This window comes from Balaenoptera borealis (assembly GCF_965194805.1).
Source record: "Balaenoptera borealis genome assembly, chromosome: 8".
In the NCBI taxonomy this organism is placed as follows: Eukaryota; Metazoa; Chordata; class Mammalia; order Artiodactyla; family Balaenopteridae; genus Balaenoptera; species Balaenoptera borealis.
In genome coordinates, this window is record NC_138865.1 from 9762948 (window position 1) to 9777794 (window position 14847).

At 38.1% G+C, this 14847-nt stretch overlaps 1 protein-coding gene across 20 annotated transcripts in view; it reads right to left on the reverse strand.

Annotated features, from left to right (window-relative positions):
* HMBOX1 (homeobox containing 1) overlaps positions 1-14847 on the reverse strand; it is a 185702-nt gene that overhangs the window by 15509 nt on the left and 155346 nt on the right. For 4 of the 20 annotated variants that reach the window (XM_082402815.1, XM_082402828.1, XM_082402829.1 and 1 more), the window contains 4 exons: positions 3049-3131; positions 1354-1449; positions 383-477; positions 100-171 (listed from right to left, as the gene is read on the reverse strand). In XM_082402815.1, coding sequence (XP_082258941.1) covers positions 100-171; positions 383-477; positions 1354-1449; positions 3049-3131 — 346 coding nt within the window. Of the gene's footprint in view, positions 1-66; positions 172-381; positions 478-737; positions 781-1353; positions 1450-3048; positions 3132-14847 lie in introns of those variants that run through there. The other 16 variants (XM_082402816.1, XM_082402820.1, XM_082402834.1 and 13 more) reach the window with 12 other exon arrangements.

Genomic DNA, 14847 nt, shown 5'->3' on the forward strand with positions numbered 1-14847 from the left:
CAGCTGCCCGCAGCCCCTAGTGTCTCTTGGGCAGTGAGTGTGTGTGTGGTGGGTGGTGGAACTTGCTTGTCTGGATCAGATCCTCCTCTCTTCTTCTACCTTCTCTGCTTCTCTGCCTCCCTCTGAACTTCTTCCCTCCTCCTCCTCCCCATTGCGTACTTGCCAAGTATCCTGTTACATGACAATAAATCCATGTGGGTGAATAACGATTTCTCACAAATTCACTTTCAAATTACACGAAAATCTAACTAGACACAGGAGCCAAGTGGAGGGACATTCGCTTGCCTCCCCTCCCCCACCCCGTACAAAACGCACCCATGGAATTGAGTTGTCACACCGTCCCACCCGCTCTGTATCCGGCAGCCTCCCCTCCGCTGCTCACCTGCTCTGAGTAGTCATTTCCGTCGACGTCATCACTGTTGGAATGGCCTCCGGGACTCTGTACATCTATCCCATGACTCTCCAGGATTGCTGCTTCTTCGAAAAAAGCAAATAGATCCCTAAATTATCTGTTACATTGCCATAATGGTCTAAACACTGAATTTGTATTGAGGAAATTAGAATGTAATTAAACAAAAACCTAGACTCCTCTCTCTGTTTTGTTTCTTTTAAATTGCAGACAGATGGAACTCAGCGGCACAGAGGTCAGGGGAGGAACACGTTTGCCATTCCGGAGCCCCTGCTGCTATGCGTGTACATTTGAGTGGCTGACTGTTAGGTGCTTCATAAATACTTACCAACTAATTAAACAGCTCTCCTGTCTTGGGGTTCTATAAAGCACTTGAGAATTGCAATGATGAAGAGGAAGTAAGTTTATAAATGAAATACAATTTTAGAAGCTCAAAACCACCCCTCCACCCCAATCTCATCGATTCATGTTTCTTAAATGCTCTCTCTTTAAAAAAAAAAAAAAAAAAATCTCGCCTTTTACTAGGTTCCTTGTATATTAAGACTCTTTTATTCCAATTTTATTAATCACATGTTTCTTCTTAACATCTAGGTCATAGCTCAGTAATAACGAAGACGCTAAGGGTATCACACTCCCTCTCTCAAGCCCTTACAAGTATCTTTAATATGCACCCCAGGAGTAACTGATCAGAGACATTCTAGATTCTAGCATATTAAGAACAATGAGTTTCAGAAATAATGCCATTCTTATTACAATACAAATAGTGTGATTAATATTAACTTTGCATTATTAAAACTACAATGAAGAAAAACGTAAGGGCAAGTCTCATTAGGCTTAAGAGGTAGGATCATTTAGACCTGCAGTTCTAAATGGAAGTCACTCTTAAACTAAACACAACGGCCGTAATTGCCTCAAAGGAGACAGCAGCCTCTCTGGTACATTACCGATGTTGGCTCTCCTCTTGATCTCCTTCCGTCTGTTAGCAAACCAATTATATACTTTCAGGGAGGTAACTCGTTCCAGATCTGACAGTTTTTTGCCTGTGAATGCATGCAATAAAATTCAGATAATCTATATCTGAGACTAGTTTTAAGGGTTACTTCTCTTCTTTTTTAAAATGTTCTTTTGATTGCATTTCTTGCCAGAATAACAGATATAGAAGTAATATTTTTTAGCATGAGCTAGTACTATGTATAGACTCAATTACTGAATGAATAAACATATAAATAAACATGCAAATAGCAACTAATAACACAAAATGCTTGAATTCAGAAAACCACACAATATTAGGGAATTCCAATATTAAATATTACATTAAAGAATTCGGTCCGCTAGGGTTCAAAGTTCACATGATTGTATATGAAGGCTTCATTTGATCAGCATCATTCTAGATGAATATGTTATTCTTTATCAAGTTTCCAGATAGATGAAGTTTATTTACATCTTTAAGGCCTTATATTACCTAGTTTCCTGCTGTGTTTCCTTGAAGATTAAGATCACTATGACCAGCCGTAGTTGTAACTATGCTGGAACACATAGCACAATTCAAACTGTATTTTAAATGTATTATCTTCTTTGCTGTCAAATGTGACGTTTTATGGATAGCACCATGTTTACCAACATGGCAACCACCTTGTACCTTTCCCTCCTCCCTTATCCTTTTCTGTTTCAGCTTTTAATCCACACTGGGTGGAGAAACCAGAAAACAGGTTAGGCCCTTGATGGTAAGGGGGGTAAAGTATTTTCCAGGAAGAGTTTGAGTTCCAGCACAGCTTCAGGGCTGGGACTTTTTGGCTTGTGTAAAATAAGGGTACAGGTATCATTGTAGCTGAGCTTGTAGGTTTTAGATTATTAAAAGTCTGGCTTCTAACTAAGGGGGGGATAAATTAGTATTTAATTATTATAAAACAGTGATACTTTTGTGTTGATATATATAGCCTTTAAGCCAATCCAATTAACTGGCCAAATGGAGATCAACTGGATCATCTTAACTGAGAACGCTTTCTGGTTAAAAAAAAAAAACCCTGTAAAACATGAAAGAGCACTTTAGCACTTGGAAGGAAAGATGTATGAGTGCTTCAGGGGCTCTGTGGACTTGCACAGGAACAACAGGACTTCAGAATGGAATTACCCTACATCTTTTCCCACCTAAGAAGTCATCCTGATGTAGGAAGGAGAAAGAAGCCAACTCCAAAAAATTCTTTCTTCAAGCAGGAATACAGAATTATACAATTTTCAACAGCTGTAAAAAAACCAAAAAAATAACACCACACCCTATCTTACTAATTTCATTCACTAACCTTGCTTAAGTATGCCAAACTTTAAAACTGTTTTGAAATTGGTATATTTATGCTGTATTTTTGGAAAAAGAAATCTACAGTCGTCACAAAAAATAATTCTGAGGTTGCGTATCTCAAGCAAGGACGTTCGCTGGGAATTCCCACATGAAGTTTGATCTGGGGCAGCGTGGTCACCCCCTAAGAAGCACTGTTTGAACAGGACAGGGTAGTGGCCATCCACAGGAGGATGGCAGGAATGGACCCAAGAGCACCCCGTTGGGAGAGGAAGACACTTAGGTCCCAAATGATGACCTGAGCCGAGAGCTCCAGCACAGAGCCAAGCAGCGCTTGCTGCCTTACCTGGCTTCTGTATAACTGCATTGCAAGCATTTGCAATTTCTTCTCTCTTTGCTTCATCTGGGTATTGATTCTCATTGAAGTAACTGCAGAGGCAACCAATTAAGACACAAAGTTTGTACTTTTAAAAACTGTGCTCTCCTTAAAACACCAGCCCACTGAAAAAGATGTTCTTCTTTAGGATGTAACATTAGAGTGTTTGGTCCAGCCTGTCCAATGGAATTTTCTGTGAGGATGGAAATGGTCTGTTCTGTACTGTCCAACAGGGTGGCCACTCCTCACATGTGGCTGCTGAGCACTTGAAATGAAGCTGATGTGGTTGAGGAAGGGAATTTTTAATTTGATTTAATTTTAGTAAATTTAAATTTAAGTAGCTACATGTGACTAGTGGCTTCTATATTGGATAGTATGGGTCTGGCCACTGCTAGGCTTCATTAAAAGATGTCCTTGGAAAAAAAAGTTACTTGTGATATGGGTGGCTGGTTGAAATCACAGAGTTCTGTTATTAAGGCACTGGTAACAATAGGACTCTCTTTGCATGTCATGTTTGTAGTAGCAAAAGTTGGAAATTACCCAATTGTCCAATCAGTAGGAGAATGACAGAACAAATTATGGGACATCTATATTTATACATAGCTATTTAAAAATGACTAGAAAAACTATCCATTGGCCTGGAGAGATGTTTATGACACAGTCCTAAGTGAGAAAAACAATCTGTAGAATAATGTGCATGTAAAAGTACTGTTAAGAAATTTGAAAAATACCTGTCTATGTGTACTTAAGTTTGCATGGATAAAAGCTGGAAGGGTACACATCAAGCTTGATTACCTCCTTGTGGGAGAAGGGGATTAGTAGGAGGAAATTTAAACATTTCTAAATTTATTTTTGCCTTTTCCCCTATGTTAAAAAAAGCATATATTACTTCTATACAATAGTACTTAAAGAAATTAGGCTTACTCAACCCATCCCTAGCATTATCAGATCTGAGACTATATGTGGGAACAGAATGCTTATTAGTACTACCTGTTCTGTCATCTATGAGTTTAAAAAAAAAAAAAAAAAAAAAAAAAAAAGTGGACTTCCCTGGTGGCACAGTGGTTAAGAATCTGCCTGCCAGTGCAGGGGACACGGGTTCGAGCCCTGGTCCGGGAAGTTCCCACATGCCGCAGAGCAACTAAACCTGCGTGCCACAATTACTGAAGCCCGCGCGCCTAGAGCCCTTGCTCCGCAACAAGAGGAGCCACCGCAATGAGTAGCCCCTGCTCGCCACAACTAGAGAAAGCCCGCGTGCAGCAACGAAGACCCAACGCAGCCAAAAATAAAATATAAATAAATAAATAAATAAATATATAAAAGACAAAAAAGAAAAAGTGAATTTCTGTGCTTTGAACCTGGAAACTTAAGATCAGGAAACGATTCCTTGTCAAATTCTAGTACCTCCCATCTCCTCAGGGGCTTCCCTTCCCCCAGAAAGCAGCTTTCCCATTCCTTCACCCTCTGTCTGCACTGGTGAAAATGCCATTCTATGGCGAATAAACACTGGAGGCCCCTAACCCTTCCTGTGAATCCCCAAACCCGCCTTCTGCAATGCCACTCCTCTCCCCTGAAGCCCTCTCCATGAGACCATCCTTCACTGTAGTCCTGACACAGCAGCTGCCATCACCAAACAGCCTTTCCTTTTCTAAAATATAAGCGATAGAACTATATCATCCAGCCTTGTCAACCACCACCCTCCACAAATGGTCTCCTGCTTAAGTCCAAGATTTAAGCATCTCTTCCCACATGACATTCTGCTATCATTTTTAGGGCTTCCGTGTTCATGCTGAGAGTTCTTCCAATCTCTGCTCCACTTCCACATTCCTATTGACCTTTATCTTTACTCCACTTCTGCTATTTCTTTGGGCAAAGACACTCTGGATTAGTTTCCATTAACCAGCATCATAGGCATCACCTGGCAGCTTGTTAGAAAGGCAGAATCCCAGACCCCACTTCAGACTAAATCAGAATCCGAATGTTAACAAGATCTCCAGGTGATTCGAATGCACGTTAATGTTTGAGAAGCACTGGATTAGCTCATTCATTTAAAATTCAGCAACAAAGACAACAAAAGCAGATATTAAGTACCTAATGTTATATGCATCCACTGTGGGTAAAGAAGAGAATTAGTTTCTGACTTCAAGGAGTTTATAATCTACTGAAGACACATATAAATCAATACACTTGTGATAAAATTCCATAGGATGTCTGAACAGAGCAGAGTTCAGACAGACGAAGGTGCGCTCAGTGCTGCTGAATGACCTGGCAGAGGAAGTGCCATCTGAGTCAGGTCTTGAAGATGAACAGGAGTTTGCAAGGCAGAGGAGAGGAGGAAGAACATTTCATGCAAGGGAAAGAGCATGAGCAAAGGCAAAAGGTAGACAAAAGCCTTGAGGATTCTGGGCATAGAGAAGAGTTCAGTGTGGTTAGAATATGGGGAAGCAATGAGGAGATGCTGGTCTGGAAGAGTAGGATGGGGCCAGCCTGTGATGAGCCCTGACTGTTCTATGAGTAGTAAAGACTTCACCCTGAAATGGAGGTTTTCAGGCCACACAGAGATATACTCCTGTCTGTGTTTTAGAACGATAACATATCTTCAATACTCCACCCTATGATCTGAAATTCTGAAACTCCCCAATCAACCTTCTACTCACCTATTCCACCTCTTCAAAATAATTTGTTCTTCACCTTCTTTATAATCTCGAATCCTTTAAAACCCTACTCCAACTTTAAAAATCTGTTCATCTATTACTCTTCTTCTGGCCTCACCTCTCATTTCTCAGCCTGAACTCCATGGCAAGCCGAATCAACTGTATCTCTTAGGAGAAATTCTGATTATTCAGCTTTTCTGTCCTTCCACCATACCTATCCAGCCAATCTCCCACCCTGCAGAAAGCACCTTCCACTTGTTTTCTTCCATCCTTCTCTCAGGGTACCAAGTGTTCCTGGACAAAGTCATAAAATAGGGCCAATTGGTTTCTTTATAAATCTGTGCTTTTCAACCTTAACTGGGCCCCTCATTTCTGTTGGGAATGCTCTTTGTCCTTCTAGCCAACTGTCTTTCATACTCCATCTTTAGTGCCCCACTTACCCGAAACCTTTCCACTCTGAAGTCCCAAGCCCTCAAACCCACTACCGTCATTCTTTTTGCAGATGCCCTTGCCTCCTCTTTTACCAAGATGGAGGTTATTAAATATGAGTTTGCGTAATGTTTTTAGCTTCTCAACTTCTGCACGTCTCTGAGTCACTCACTGCACATTCTTCTCTTCGTCTCATGGCAGAGGCAGATGCATTCTCCTCTTCAAGGTCTACTTCTCCACTTGTGTCTTTGATCTCATCACCCCCACCCTCTTTCATTTTCTCAACTCTCTCCTTTCTTTCTTGCATACCCCTTCTTTTCCCTGTGCCCATGCAATTTACTCTATTTCACTGATTTTATGATGCACATTTCCTCATCATTATAATCTCTAAAATCAGGTACATCTTATAATTGGTGGTGTCTGAAAATGAACTGGCAATGTCCTCCCTCCCCCCACGCCCACCCCAGTACATAAACTAAAGGTGTGTCATACAATCAAAGCCTTCTTAGATTTGATGGAATATGGTAGCTGCTAAGACCTAGAGGTCCCGTTTCAGCTACAGCTCAATGGCTACTACACCTCACTGTGGTAACTCCTCTTCCAAATTACTGCAAAGCCTGTGACTGACCCTCTACTCCCTCTAATGTCTGATTAATATTCCTAATGTACATCTCTAGTCATGCCACTATTCTGTTCAAAAGTTTTTCAAGATTTATTATAGAGGTGGTTAGAGTTCTCCCCCAAACTACCTTTGCATCTTTATCTGCTGCTACTCTCATATAGGCATGCTACAGTCTAGGAAAATGGAATAGCCTTGTCAACCCCATGCATCTCTGTGCCTTTCTCCTACCAGTATATCTGTTTTTTGCCTCCCTGCCCCCAAACCATCTTGTCTTTCACAGCATTGCTCAAATATCACCTCAAAGGTAAATAATTTCCTTACCCCATGAATCCCACAGCATTTCATCTGTTCCTCTCGTACACCTTTTTCATCTTGTATTACAGCTATCACTGTACACCTCTCTGACTACACTGAAAACCACCTGAGGCCAGGGTGCCAAGTCTGACTCATCCCCACATGCACTCCTCATTGATGATATACACTCCTCAATAACAATGGAAAAGTCCCCACCAGCCCAGTGTAGGGGCCTCCAAAAGAAATGGATATCACTGTAAATGAACTGTTGACCATCAGGGGTATAGAGTTACTGCAACAGGGTCTTGAAGGGTACATACTAAACTGTTACAAGTGATGATTATCTCCTGGGAGCAAGAATGCTGGAGGCGGTGGGTAGAAGAGAGGGAAATATTGGTGGTAATTAAGATCAGTTTTCACATTCTGCTTTATATAGTTCTCTGTTGAATTTCTGAAATGAACATATGCTATTTTCATAAATTTCTTTTTAATAAAAGAACTTTGGGAAAACATTCAGACAATTAAGGACTAGTTTACTGATTAATATAACTCCATAAACAATTTATGTTTGGAAAGTATATCTGGATCGGCTAGAAAATATTAGGTTTGTGATTGCCATCCTAGTGACTAACAGAATAAAACCATAGTATTTCTGGAAGTTAAATAAGAATTTGCAGTAATTCATGGCATATATGATTAATGAGTTTAAAAGTTTTAAAAAATCTTATTTAATTTGTATTTTTAGGATTTAACTATATAAAATAAAGTCAGAATAAAAATAAATTGGTAACGTCTTCCAAATTAAAGACTCAAGAATATAATTCACTAACTATAGTTCTAAATCTCTAAGCCTGGCAATTAATACTTTCTTTTCTGTTAAAGACCTATTATTTTTATAATTAAGAAACGTAGGCCTATTGAATATTTCAATTTTCATTAAAATGTGCTACCACAGCTGGAGGTGTGTACACTGGACTGAGCGCACCACTTTCCATCTTTCTGTAATGTTTCAATGTTTAAAAAATATTAATTAAATATAGATAGTATAATCTAAACTGATAAAATGATATATTTTAAGATACTTCATGGTAAATATTTAAGTTTAAAATGTAATAGTTAAAATTTTTTTGCAAAAAAATTACGAAGCTCTTAAAGCTTTCTTCTTGGTTGTGGTGGGAGGGGTGGCAGACAGACACACAGTACTGATGTAAAGTGGAAGAGTTTTTACGAAAGACAAAGGTAGGCCAGGATATAAAATATTCAATAAATAAGTATTACATAAGTATGAGTATGTACTTGAGTAGACGTAAGTTCAAAACATGGTCCTGATCTTAACAATATACAGTTCAGTTGAAGACGTCAGATTTTAAAAAGTTAAACAATAGGAGTTAAAGAAACAGTCAAAACAGTAAAACTGTGACAAACCAGAATACATCTAGCTGCTAATTAACTATATAAATGATACGTTAAATAAATTCAGGTTAGAGAGCTATCTCTATGGACTGTGCTGATCTGGGAAAGCTCACTGATTTGGACGGGCTTCTGAGGGATGCAGAGGCCCCAGGCATTGGACAGGAAAGGGCAAAGTTATCAGTAGAGACATAAATACAAAGGTATAAAAACCTAAGATGTGCCTGGAAGACAGAAGGCAACTAGTAATGCAATCTGATTAGACTATAAGGATTATACGTAGGGTTTGCCTGAAATAGTGCTGTTATCCTGGATTAACAAACCCCCCTCTCATTCCCCTAAAGTATCCCACTTAGACAATAAATTACATGGTCACCCCAGGACCACATCACATTATTGACTTATCTGAATTTAATGTTAACTAAAATCCCTATGTCTTTTTCACATGTGCTCTGTGTTCTAGATATTGTCAAAACAAAGGACGCTGAATCAAAGAAAATAATAACTATGGTTTCTATCTAGTTACTTACAAGAGGAGCTATCTAAGCCCAAGGAATCTGCTTGGCATGTAACAGACATTTAGTAAGTAAGTGTCTGATCAAAAGATGGCTGAATAAATGATACATGAAAGAATAAATGAATGAAAGTAGGAAACAGAGGTGAAAACAGAAAACAGTGGTTTCAGTTAAGGCTTTTAGTGAAACCAAGAATACCTCTTTCGGGAGAAAGCTAGTTGGGTTCTCACCATACTGTACACCGTCTTCTCTAGGTATATTCAGATATAGCTGAATACAATTATATTAGTATAGTGTTTATTTTTGAACTATACATAACCAATAGACTATCAATGAAGTTGGGAAATAGGTCTAATGACTTCGATATTTAGACATAATTAATCAGTCACCCCCAAATGTTGACTGAGTCCTAGTTTATACCAAGCAATTGGCAAAATGGTGGCAAAAGATGAACCATGCAAAGCCTGCCAGTGTGATCACTGGGGATGTATGTATGTAACAAAACACATTATAAAGTCCACTGTAAAATGGACTGTATTAGTGGTATGAATGTAGTATATGGGAGCAGAGAGGAATCAACATTTGTGCACGCTTCTTGGAAGACAGATCATAGAGGGTGGGTAAAGTGAAATAACCCAAGGCAGAGGAAGCAATATGTAAAAGAAAGGGAGTCATAAAAGACCTTAAAATGTTCTGAGAATGAGGAGTTCAGTGTGGATGAAATATACATGAGATGGGGTGACTGGGGATCAAACTAAAGAAAAATATTGGGTCCAGATTTTAAAGAGTATGATAGAGTTTGCACTTAACTTTTTTGTCAACTGGAAGCAAAGGTTTTTAAGCAGGGGTATTATATGATCAAACTTATTTTGTAGGGCAGTATCTCTGGTGATACTAGAGGCAAAAGCCAGTTAGGCAGCTGTGGTAACAGCTGAGGAGAGGATCTGAAGTAGGCTAAGGCATGGAAATAGAGAGGAAAGATGAGATTAGAGACATTTCAGGGGCTTCCCCGGTGGCGCAGTGGTTAAGAATCCGCCGGCCAATGCAGGGGACACAGGTTCGAGCCCTAAGTCTGGGAAGATCCCACGTGCCGCGGAGCAACTAAGCCCGTGCGCCACAACTACTGAGCCTGTGCTCTAGAGCCCGTGAGCCACAACTGCTGAGCCCGCGTGCCACAACTACTGAAGGCTGTGTGCCTAGAGCCTGTGCTCCACAACAAGAGAAGCCCCCGCTCGCCAGAACTAGAGAAAGTCCACACGCGGCAACAAAGCCCTAATGCAGCCAAAAATAAATTAAAAAAAAAAAGAAAGCGAGAGAGACATTTCAGGATGGTAATAAAAATTCAAGACAGCCTCACTTCCTGGGTTTAGGCACCCCCTCCCTGCCCCACCACCAAAAGAGACAGCTTTAGGAACAGTACACACTATTCACTATTCACCTTCAAGCATTTTAAGCTTAAGTTATGTCAAAGGAATAGATATTTCTACTGTTACCAGGTGGATAAATTGTAGGAGAACTTGGTTCTAAGACTCTAAAAGGGACCTGTTTCTGAAATATACTTCTTCTGTCCCATATAAGAATGTTTATAGCCCTAGACATTTTATAAGACAAAAAAGGGAAAGAGATGTAAACAGAAAGCTACAGGTAGTAATGTAAGAGTGATAAAATAAATCCTAAGGGCACTACACTTTTATAGACAAAGGACATTGTCAGCTGAGTGATCAGGGAATATCTTCACAGAGGGAAACCAAATGATCGCTTTGCAAGATACTGACAGCAAAGAATTAAAATGAAAAGTGGAAAAATAATTTACATGAGATGAGAAACCGTAAGCTAGTAACAAATTGAAATGTCCTTGAGGCACCTTCATTTCAGTAACACTAAGTCTATAAAAACTGCAGCCAGAAAGTTCCTCCTATTGTGTCTTGGTGAGCATATAGAAGACAGGGAATGGCTCTCTAAGCAAGGGATAATGCCATGTAAATGAACTTTTTTTTTTCTTCTGTGCCTTTAAGTGAACTATCCCTCCTGAAGAGATATTTAAACCTCACCATTTTAGTAATTCAAAATAAGGTTTCAGGATTGTCATACACTGCTCACTATCTACAATCCAGTGTGCATTTCTTCATCACTAAGTAAAATTACTGGGTGGAGGGCAGGAAAGAGAGTAACATTAAACTAAAATACTCTGGAACCTAATTGTCCCATCTCCTCTCTGAGAGCATCTATGTGTTCAATGATCTTCAGCAACAAACAAAATAATATAAAATTTTCTTTTTTTGGGGGGGTGTTTTTAAACAACAGAGTGAAGGCAGAGATGAAAGAAATGGGAAAAGTTTCTTTAAGTACAACAACTCTCTTTTGTTAATCCAGAAAGGTCTAAGGAAGGAACATCCTCAGTTCGCTTACACACCTGGACAGCGATATCCTACATTTTATCCAAAGATCTCAAAGCCCCTCTGATACTAATCATACCTAAAAATATCCCTGAAAAATCATCAGGGGTCAGAGAGAAATAAGAGGGGCAGAGCTATAAATCAGCTATGCATACGACTCTTCATCATTCACTGTGGACTTCAGGACAATAAGGGACTTTGAAAGATTATTCACCGATCAACTTCCACGTCTGAGAAATGGAGACAATGACAAGCTTACACTTAATAAGCTCCCCAAAGTTACAGAGCTGGCTACCATTAGAGACAAGCTCCTTGACTTCCAGGCCCATGCTCTTTCCACTCCTGCTTACTAAAGAAGTCGCTGGATGTAGTGGGTTGAAGAGTGTCACCTGAAAATTCATGTCCACCTGGAACCTCAGAAAGTGATCTTATTTGAAATAGGGTCTCTGCAGATGTAATTTTGGGAAGGATCAAAATGAGGTCAAGCTGGGCCCTAAATCCAACGAGAGTGTCCTTACAAGAGAAAAAAGAGAACACAATTAGAGAAGACAATGAGGAAATGAAAGCAGACGCTGGAGTGATACATCTACAAGACAAGGAATGCCAAGGACCGCTGACAACTGACAGAAGCTAGAAGAGAGGTGTGGGAGGGTTTCTACCATCAGAACCTCCCAAAGGAACCAACTCTGCTGACACCTTTTGTTCTAAGCCACCCAGTTTGTGGAAATTTGTTATGTCAGCCCTAGAAAACTAATACTCTGGGTAAAGAGAATCAGTACAAAAAGAATGGATGGTCTTAAGAGATACTGTGATTCAACTATCATAACTTGATGGACATTATTTCACTATAGAAATACACCTGGCAAGTAGACTGGAATAAGCAGCTATTTCTGTAAGTAAGTAGTCTGTCAGCTGAATAAGGCATTCTTTGAAAGTCTGGTCAAATACAGAAAAATTCTAACTTCAATTCTTTTTCCTCCTGTAATCCAAATTGGACTGCTACCCTTCTTTTGATGCTTAACATTGTCCTCCATTTGAACAGTTTTCATACTAAACCCCCAATTCAAAGGTTTATTAACTTTTTTATATTGGCTACTTCATGATAATGGAGCTAAGAGACTGCTGTATTCATCTGTATCTTTACAATTAGTGCAGCATTGACTTTTTAAAATCTTAGAACAGTAAGTACAGATAAATATTTCTGTAATACAACAGAGATTATCAATATTAAAAAATCTGCTAAGAGATGTATAATAAAACAAGTATACTAAAACTATGGTAGAATCTAGGTGATAACTGTAAAATTCTTTCAGCTCTGCTGTACATTTAAAATTTTTCACAATAAAATATTGGGAAAACAGTAATTGGTAACATTAATAAGATGATAAAATGCTAGGAGCATCTCCATTAAATCAGAAACAAGGCAACAGAGCTCACTATCCCCAATACAACCTTTTACTTTTGTTACAATTTAATGTTTTTTCTGAAAGTCTTAGTACAATAAGGCATGAAACAGAATTAAGAAACAAATTGGGAAGGAGAGCCACAAAAATATCATTTGCATATTATATTATACCAAGAAAGCCAAGGGATGAATTCAAATTGCCTCAGAAGTAATCAATCAGATGGTTGGGTACTAAACAGGCCAACAAAAATATCAAAACTTTCCTATGCATCAATAATAAGCAATTGGACAACCTAACAGAAAAAAAGGCATCTATTCATGAGAGCAAGAAAAATGAGAATTAAAAATGCCTAACAAGAAAAATATAGAAACCATACAAAAAACTAAAAAATTTTATTCATTTCGCTGATAGGTATAAAAAAGATACAAGAAATGAGAGGCATATAACACATTCCTAGATAAGAACGAATAATATGAGAATGTCATTTCTTCCCAAATTAATTTTTAGATTTAACTTCAATGAAATTTAACTTCAATCACATATTTTTCTTCCCTCTTTTTTTCTCAGTGGGAGTGGTATGAGTCAACAATACTATTTGAATGTTTGCCTGAAAAAACAGATGAAAATGGTTAAGAACATTTTGAAAATGGTAATGAATAGGCCCTCTCTTGTCAAATATTGTGAAATTATATGATAATCAGAGCTGTGGTTCAAGAATTGATGATAAGATCAATAGAACCAACAAATATAATAACTTTACATGCAAGAAAGAAAGAATTTTAAATCTAAGAAGAAAGGGAAAATTGGCTATCTGGAAAATAAGACCAAACTAGACCTTCACCTTATAAACCCAATATTTTATGGCTAAATGTAAAAGAAAACATCTGAATGAGGAAGCATACGTGATGGAGGCAGTCACACAAGAATAAAAGCACTGGATTTATCTACATTTAAATAAAAAATTAAATAAATTCCAAATATATAGCGGAAAGGGTTAATGATCTCATTCTACAAAGAGTTAACATACAAGCCAATAAGAACACATGAATACACAATAGAAAAATGGGTAAAGGAAAAGAACAAACACCAAAAGATGAAGTATGAATGATTAATAAACATGTTAAAATATTTAGTCTCACTAGTAATTAAAGGGAAGTTTAAATGTAGACAAAACTAAAACAGTGCTTTCCACCTACCAAATAAGTAAAACGAAGCTGATTTTCACTCACTAAAAAGATTACGGTATGCAGGGAAGGCAGGCTGTGGTGACAGGAGCAGTGCGTGCTCAAGGCCACTGTTGGTGATGTGGATAAATTCAGCTTTTTGGAGGGAGCTGGTAATATAGCCAAACATATCATTATTCTTAAGACAAAAGGTAAGAACAAGGGTGTCTGTGTCAGTACTACTTAACAGGGCAAAACTGGGAAGACTTTAAATGTCTAATAAAATAATAATGGTTAAATATGATTATGGTATAGGCATTTGAAGGAAAAGGAAGGAGCCATTTTAAAAAAACCGTGTTTTCAAAGAGTACTAAATGACATCAGAAAATGTCAGTGAAAAAAAGCAGTTTACAAAACCAGATATGAGTTATTCTAATTGTGTTTAAAATACAGATAAGATAGAAACACTAAATGTAAATGTACCAAAATATTTTTAGTGGTTATTTATGAATGGAAATAATTTTCTTCTTTATACATTGTTTTCCAAATAGTTTACAATGTGTTACTATTAATTTTCTAATAAAAAATGTTACCCCAAATAAAAATAAACTGGGTTATATAATATTACAAAAACCTAACTCTGATTAATTTTATAACTGCTTTTCAAAATACTTTTCTTTCTTTTACCATCCCTGTATCTGTTTACAAACTGGCAACATAAGCAGTTATGAAGTTAGGACCTGAGCTAGATACAGCTGTCAACACAAATGTCCAACTGCAGGGGACTGGGTAACAAATTATGGTATATTCTTATACAAAATTCTTTTGCTTATAAAGATATACAGATATATACATAACACAGAAAAATGGCTGAAAAGAA